This window comes from Bactrocera oleae, chromosome 4 (assembly GCF_042242935.1).
Source record: "Bactrocera oleae isolate idBacOlea1 chromosome 4, idBacOlea1, whole genome shotgun sequence".
Classification (NCBI taxonomy): Eukaryota; Metazoa; Arthropoda; class Insecta; order Diptera; family Tephritidae; genus Bactrocera; species Bactrocera oleae.
In genome coordinates, this window is record NC_091538.1 from 14,061,501 (window position 1) to 14,069,862 (window position 8,362).

Here is an 8,362-nt window from a genome sequence, read left to right on the forward strand (position 1 = left end):
GTGTCTCAATCTCGAAAAAACTCTTCGCATTACATTCGTCTTTCCCGGCAGTCTATAAATATATGTACAAGGAAAAAAATCTCGTATTTAGAAAAAAAGTCTCTTGTCAGCAAACGCAGTTCCTGTATTCCTGCGTCGCAAGACCAACGCCCTGGATTACACAGTTGCCGAACATAGTCTATCCGACACGATGAATCTTCGAACACAAACTGGCTTTTCTAAAAAAAAAAACAAGAAAGATATTTAAACTCTGAAAAAAACGACATCAAACCCCAAGAATATATACGCTCTTTAACGAAGTATGAATTCATTTCTTAGAAGCTAGCTACTAACTTCGAGCAAAAATTCTTGAAAGCTTTTGGTTCTTTGCGAAATTTAATTTTCCTTACCACCACTATTCCTTTCTGAAAAGTTCTGACTTAGAAAACTAAACTTAAGTGAAAGTATTGAACTTTATCACTTAGCAAAGTAAACTTACGTAGTTTCTCTATTTGATGTGTAAATAATTAAGTAGTATAAAATATATTATACATGTGAGGTATAAAATGAGGAGAATGAAAGCCACTTGCCACGTAGTAGTGGCTGAAAAGCAGCGAACAACGCTCGCTTTGGCAAATTTTTTAAAAGAAATAATTAATTCTAATTTCAACTTCTTTTGTAACTGCCATCTTACTACTTTGTGTTACGCCGACACCAGCATGGCCTACTGGGCGATAGCGACACGCAAAGGTCAATCGCCGCCAATGAAAATCACACCCGTGCTGAATCCCAATCAACGCGAATTTCTCGAGGATGAGCTGCTTTACCGCGAAAAGCTGGAAATACTCGCCGAAAACAATACGATCAGCACCGATCTGTTTGTGCGCAAATTCGAGGATATCGACGATCCCGTATTGCTAGATAAACACGACTCGTTCTATCACACCACCAAAAGTCTGCTGGTGTTGTTCCAGATAATGGGCGTTATGCCGATACATCGCAATCCGCAGAAGCCGGGTATGCCACGTACCGGCTATTCATGGACATCGAAGCAGGTCTTCTGGGCTGTGTGCGTCTTCTCGATGCAAACAACGATAGTGGTGTTGGTGTTGCGTGAGCGCGTTAACACATTTCTCAACGATTCTGATCGCCGCTTCGATGAGGCAATCTACAATGTAATTTTCATAAGTTTATTATTTACGAATTTCCTCTTGCCGATAGCGAGTTGGCGGCATGGTCCGCAGGTGGCGATCTTCAAGAATATGTGGACGAATTATCAATTGAAGTTCTTGAAAGTGACCGGTTCGCCGATTGTATTTCCCAATTTGTATCCGCTCACATGGAGCTTGTGCTTCTTCTCATGGGGTGTGAGCATTGCGATCAATATGTCACAATATTATCTACAACCGGATTTCAAATTGTGGTACACATTCGCCTACTATCCGATTATAGCGATGCTGAACGGCTTCTGCAGCCTATGGTGAGTTCTGTAGTGTTAGAGTGAAACATCTTTGAGATTATTACTTGCATTCCCACTGGACAGGTACATCAATTGCACAGCCTTTGGTACCGCTAGTCGCGCTCTTTCTGCCTCACTGGAGCTAACACTGATGAGTGATAAACCAGCAAAGAAGCTAACCGAATATCGACATCTTTGGGTAGATTTGAGTCACATGATGCAGCAATTAGGTAGATTCGACGAAATTGTGACGTTTTTTTGAGTTTTATGAACTAGAATTCAGGAAATCGGCTTTTCCTCTGAAAACCAACCAATACCTCTGAATTTCATATATTCTCCAAATGGCGACGTAAAATAGAATGAGTGTTCGATATGGTAAAATATTATATATAAAAGTCTCCAAGCCAGTGGGATCTACAGCTCAGGAGTGGACTGTTATCATAGCAATTTTTCAACTATATGGAGTACTGAAGTAAAGAATGCATCTAGTTTTTATACAAGCCCTCGTTCAATGCAAGCCAGTAGTGATTGATATGATCAGTTTTAGGCTCTCTGCTGCTCTGAGATCCTCAATACTACTTGTTGTACGAAGCTTGTGCTGTTGAATACCATTCATACACAATAAATCCTGCGCCAGATAGCATCGAGTCATTTTACGGACCTCCTCTCATTCCTACTCTTTGCTTTTTCATCTTCTGTACTTCGATTCTCTTTTCCAGGTCGCGCCTACTCCAATATGTATGGCATGTACTGTCTGGTAGTTTTCTTCACAACCATCATTGCCACTTACGGTTCATTGAGTGAGATTATGGATCATGGTGCCACTTATAAGGAGGTGGGTCTCTTCGTTATCGTTTTCTATTGCATGAGTTTACTCTATATCATCTGCAATGAGGCGCATTATGCTACGCAAAGTGTCGGTTTGGACTTTCAAACGAAGCTTTTAAATGTCGATCTCACGGCGGTGGATAGCGCTACGCAAAAGGAGGTGGAAATGTTTCTCATGGCTATAACGAAGAATCCGCCGATTATGAATTTAGACGGTTATGCTAACATTAACAGAGAATTAATCACTTCAGTATGTTGAATACGTATTTCTTTGAAACGAAACTTAATTGTGAAATATTATATTTTTTGCAGAACATTTCCTTCATGGCCACATACTTGGTTGTATTGTTGCAATTCAAGATTACCGAACAGCGGAATTTCTCGTTGAAGCAGAGCAGAGCAGAACTGTTAGCTTAGATATTAATGATTATTATAAAAAATATTAAATATATATATTTTGTTCTTTGGCAAAAGCCGAGACACATAATAGAATGCACCAGAAGTACAAACTTCGTGACTTTTTGATATTCTGCTTAATTTTGGTTTCATATCGGAATTTTGGAAGTTCGAAGACTTGGCTCTTTGTAACGTTTGGGTGGTTGGTTAGTTAGTTAGTTAGTATTTAGGCCTTTATTAAGCCCATTGTGCTCCCGGGTGATAACCAAATTTAGACTTATCCAGCAACTTAATGAACTTGGGAAAAAACATGATTTTTTCTACTCCAGCCCAATCTTCCTTATGTTGGGCATTCGCATTGATAATGTTCCAGCGTCTCGTCATCCTCCGCTTATGCTCTGCATTTCGCTGAATCCACTTTTACAAATTTCTTAAGGTGGGATTTTAAGCGTATGTACCCCTACAATATTACTAAGCTCCTTTGCGCTTCGAAGTAGAAGCTTTTTGATCTCGGACAGCTTATTGGATTTGTGTTCCTAACTGCTCCCGAGCGGATCAACTCGTCTAACTTTTCGTTTCCTTCGTTCCTATATGACTGGGTACCCAGTTGATATTAACCGAATTACCTGTTGAGACTCTAGTTATTGCCTGCTTGCATAACCCATCGCAGTGAGACTTACTAGAAGATTTATGGTATTGCGCTCTAATCAGCAAATTCATGAACTTACATACGCCCACTTGACACCATCTGTTATGCCAAAAATTTCGGTCTGAAAGATTGAGTTGTTGTCATTTAATTTGAAGCTACCTTCTGCGTATGGACAGAAGAAGTTCGCTCATGTTTCTAATTCACCCTTTGAACCGTCGGTGAATATGTGGATCTTGCCATTGGTACTGTCGATCACAGGACCATTAAATCATTATTCTCTACTGGGAATGAAAAAGTTGTGTATAATTTTTCATGAATCTCCTTTTCTGCGTCGCATTGCCAATTTAGCCCGAATTTATTGACACGGTCGATTATAATACCAAGCCGAGTCTGCAGCTTCAACCTGCAGAATAATTATGCATCCACTCATCTCACATACTGTGTAGAGGCGCAGACTTTAATGACAGCTTGTGGCTCTTTGAAATAGCTTATACGCTATTTTAGTAAGCGCTCCGATTGGTCGTGTGGTAAAAACTGCTGCCAACGTGGTTAACGGACTTTACCCGCAAAATGTCGATTCTTATATGAATTAAGTATGGTAGCATACCATTCCGTTGATATCAAAGATTGTTTAAAATCAGTTAATGGAAGTTTGCGAAACCCATATCCAATAGACGCCACTGAAGTTCAAACCCTAATCCAATTGAATCCAGCCTAATTGTGAAGTTTTGTAAAACAAAAAGTTTCACAAATCTGTAATGGAAACTGTGCACTTTTATGTTATGTGTACCGTTAATTACAATTTCATAAATTTTTCCACAAAAACAAAAATTTCAATTAAGTAACAACAACTTTCCAAGCCGAAATTCAAATGCCAATTTATCTTTACTATGACACATCATTTGCAAATTATCATTTTCCCCCCGGAGTCACACAAATAGTTTGTGCACTCCACAAACAATACGACAGGCAATTATTACAATGAAATTTTAGGCAATTCCTCGAATGGCAAATCAATTAAAAACTCATCAATTAATGTTGTTGGGAGAAAGTCAAACAGCGCCATCTAACCAACATAGTACATACAAGCGAATATTGCCACAATGACATAACTGGATACCTGTGTGTAAAGAGTTATGCGAATTGATATGCTGGAGAGCAAATGTAATGGCTTTCAAGGCAATAATATGTGAATTTGAGCGTTAAAGGAGTAAGAAGGATAAGCTGCATGCTAAGCATGCTGCTCTAGTTTGGGACAGAACAATTGGAATTTGATGGCTTATAAAGTACACGCAGCCATATATAAGGATATATACCACAAATTTTTACTGCCTGCCCGAAAAAATTTTCAACTTCATAAATTATTGATGAACTTCGTTCATGCTCATGCTCTTATACTAAGGAGAATATGCAAACAATGTGCTAAAACTGATTGGTAATAATACCTTCTCCCCTTAGCATAAGTGGTGATAGTTACAACATATCGTTGGTAATAAAAACGTGATATTACGTGTATATACATGTATACAGTTAGTTCTTCTGTTCTTAGTTTTACTAGCTTTTATGTCATTTAGTAAGTATGGACGAAGTTTGGACCCTTCATGACCCTTCAGAAATCACAGTAAGCTGGATTTTCTGCCTGGAAGAGTGCACAATGAAGCAAGGTATCTCAGTTTACTAATACAGTTTGAATACTTATGATGTTATTTGCTATTAATAAACATATAAGAAGTGTTTATGGAGCATACAAGATCGATTGTTATAAGGAATATAGTAGGTGACTTTATACTTCATGCTATTAAAAGTTTTCAAACAACGTCGACAGAATCAGCGTCCCTTGTTGGTTCCTTTGCATTTAAAATGTCATTCATTATTTTTATGACAAGATTCAAATAAATCCGACTTCGAAATATCGAAACATTCAGTTGAAGATCCTCGATAGGCAATTAGACTAAGTATAACCAAGAATATTGTCATTCGACGAACAAAGTCAGAAACTATATAGATAGGTTCTTTGTTAGAAATTACTAAAAATGATTGCTGAGGAAGGTTTCGCGATAATTTTGCAAAGTTGCCAAAACTAGAAGCGATCTACTTGAGACCAAAGTGGTGGGTATGTTGGTGAAGGGTTAATGCAATTAAGGGAGTGGTAGATTTACTGCTCAAGTTTGTAGCCTCCTCAAGAGTAGTGACTATCCGCTCTGATAGCAGGACGGCGATGCTAGCCTTAAGCTCACTAGCCGTACGATAAAAAATGGTTAAGGAATGCCTAACTTCGTTATGAATGCCATCGAGCCACTCTGTGATAAGACTAGTGTGGAAGCTAGGCGACAGCGGCATCGCATGTAGCTGCAAAGCTGATGAGCTGATAAGGAAAGGCACCCTTACCTCGCTATCCGTAGAATAGAAACGGGTCGATGCTCCGCTCACTGTGTGCGTTCTAATACTGGATAGTTGGGTTTGGCGTGAGCTTGGACCTGCACTGGGCTACCATTGGTACTTGCGCTGCTGCAAGATCGTTTTACTGCGAGGTCGATCGGAATAGAGCCAGTGAGCTCTTTGTCCTCAGCAAGGCTAGCCTCTAGAGTTGGAAATATCTCAATGCTTCTTGCTGGATTGCCCATCTTTGCGAGATCAAGGCTTAAATATTTAGAAGCTCACACTTTTAGATATTCTACTGGGCTGGTGAGAATAGAAATGTTATGCCTAAGCAGATTTGTTTTGGCGAGCGATCTCCATCTTCAATATCACTCATCGAACCTAACCTAGTTTGGACCAAAAAAAATAAATCTAGAACCATAGTTTCATTTTCCGATACACAAAATTGCTAACTACCAGTGTCGACATCTTACCAAAGCCTGTCAATCAGCTCTCTGCCACAGAAGATATACCTGACTCATTGGATTACTCAAAAAGAAATTACTGTTTAAACAACGTATGCTCACGTGAGTACTAGCTACGTAAATACACGTATATTCACACATACACATGTGGTTATGCACACGTTCTAGCACTCTCCGTTATTTGAGTACAACTGCTCCTTTATACTCGTATTTGCTTTTGACAAATGGCGTAACACATCCTCATGTCATTGCACTTTGTTTGATTTTATTCAATAGCTAGCGGCAGTGTATTGCAATATACATATACATATATGGTATGTACATATGTACCATGTGTTTACAATTGAACTGTTGTTGTAGTTCAATGACGTTTAATCGTTTGAAAATTGATTTGAAATCGTTTGCAAAGTGGTCGTTGGCATTTCAAAGGAGCTTGTGTTTGTGCAGGCCAGTTCATTTTCCAGGCTAGCGAAATTAATAGCTTCTAAATTTGTAGCACGGCACTACTTGACGAAGCCGAATGGTTCAAGTTCACATGCAAGAAAATTTTTTTACTAAAGCATGGAAGTTATTTGGACAGTTATTTGTTTGTCATATCTATGCATCTAACGGTTTCTACATAGATTTCCAAAGCCATAGCAAAAACGGTGAATCTTGTAAATTCTCAATTTAATTTTGGTTTCCATTTGGTGTGTTTTTTATTTAGTTTTATTTTATTTTAATTTATTTCAATTAATTTGACTTAACTCAATTTATTTTAATTTTATTAAATTATATCTTAATTATTCAATTTAATGTATAATTTTTTTTATGCACATAATTTTAATTAACACCCTTATTTAATTAATTTATTTTTACTTTATTTAATTTTAATTTTATTTTCAACTTATTTATTTTTATTTTGTTTTATTATTATTTACTTAATTTAATATCATTTAGTTTACCATAATTTAGTTTAATTTAATCGCTTTATATTCAATTTTAGTTTTAATTTAATTTAGTTTTAGTTCATTTAGTTTATTTCATTTTATATAATTTAAATTTAATATAACTTTATTTAATTATTCTTTAATTATTTAATTTGTTAAATTTAATTTATTTTAACCTAATTTAATTTTATATTTTAATTTATTTTTTTTAGTATATTTTATTTTACTTTATTTTTATTTTCTTTTATTTTATTTTGTTTTGTTGTCATTTTAATTTAATTTAGTTTTATTCAATATTATTTCACTTTATATAATATAATTTAATTTTAATTTAACTATGTTTAATTTTTCTTTAATTATTTTAATTAATTTTAGTTTAGTGTAATATATTTTAATGTGATTGTTAATTTAATTTATTAAATTTTATTTTATATTTAATGTAATTTATTCTTTATTTTAACATTATTTAATTTGTTTATTTTAATCAATTATATTTTATTTAATTAAATTTATTGAAATTATTTATTTTTACTTTATTTTATTTTGATTTTATTTATTCTTGTTTTATTTAATTTAAATTATTTTATTTTAAATAAATTTTATTTTGTTTTATTTTATTTTATTTTAATTGTAATCAATTTTATTTTATTTCAATTTATTTTATTTTAATTTTAGTTTTTACTTAATTTAGTTTTAAATAATTTTATTTCATTTTACATAATTTAATTTTAATTTGACTTAGTTTAATTTTTCTTTAATAATTTTAATTTAATTTAATTTTTATTATTACATAATATTTAAATGTTAATGTTATTTTAATTTATTTAATTTTATTTTATTTAATGTAATTTATTCTTTATTTTATTTTAATTTATTAAATTTATTTATTTTAATTAAGTATACCTTATTTAATTTAATTTATTAAAACTTTTTTTTTGATTTTATTTTGTTTTATTTAAATTAATTTAAATATATTGAGGTAATTTTATACAATTTATTTAAATTTTATTTTGTTATATTTTAGTTAATTTTATTTTTTATTCAATTCCATTTCCATTTTATTTAATTTAAATTTACTTTATTTAATTTTATTTTATTTCATTTAATTTTATTTTGCTTTATTTACTTTAAAAAAATTTAATAAAATTTTAATTTTTTACTTTAATTTATTTTATTTTATTTTCTATTATTTAATTTTATTTTATTTAAAATAATTTATTAAATTTTATTTTGTTTTACTTTATTTTATTTTATTTTTATCCAATTCATTCATTTCATT

At 33.2% G+C, this 8,362-nt stretch overlaps 1 protein-coding gene across 1 annotated transcript; it reads left to right on the plus strand.

Annotated features, from left to right (window-relative positions):
• Positions 1-588: 588 nt before the first annotated feature.
• On the plus strand, positions 589-2,760 carry Gr21a (Gustatory receptor 21a). Its single transcript, XM_014242324.3, has 4 exons — positions 589-1,459; positions 1,523-1,668; positions 2,158-2,516; positions 2,579-2,760. Exons 1-4 carry the CDS (start codon positions 699-701, stop codon positions 2,681-2,683), a joined length of 1,371 nt encoding a protein of 456 aa, XP_014097799.1. The 5' UTR covers positions 589-698; the 3' UTR covers positions 2,684-2,760.
• Positions 2,761-8,362: the final 5,602 nt, after the last annotated feature.

What these genes read in the sequence shown, in the direction of transcription:
- Gr21a (XM_014242324.3), top strand. Translation starts at nt 699, where the DNA reads ATGGCCTACTGGGCGATAGCGACACGCAAAGGTCAATCGCCGCCAATG. An exon ending in AACGGCTTCTGCAGCCTATG is followed by an intron (nt 1,460 to 1,522) that starts GTGAGTTCTGTA and finishes CCCACTGGACAG; the next exon opens with GTACATCAATTGCACAGCCT. An exon ending in ACAGAGAATTAATCACTTCA is followed by an intron (nt 2,517 to 2,578) that starts GTATGTTGAATA and finishes TATTTTTTGCAG; the next exon opens with AACATTTCCTTCATGGCCAC.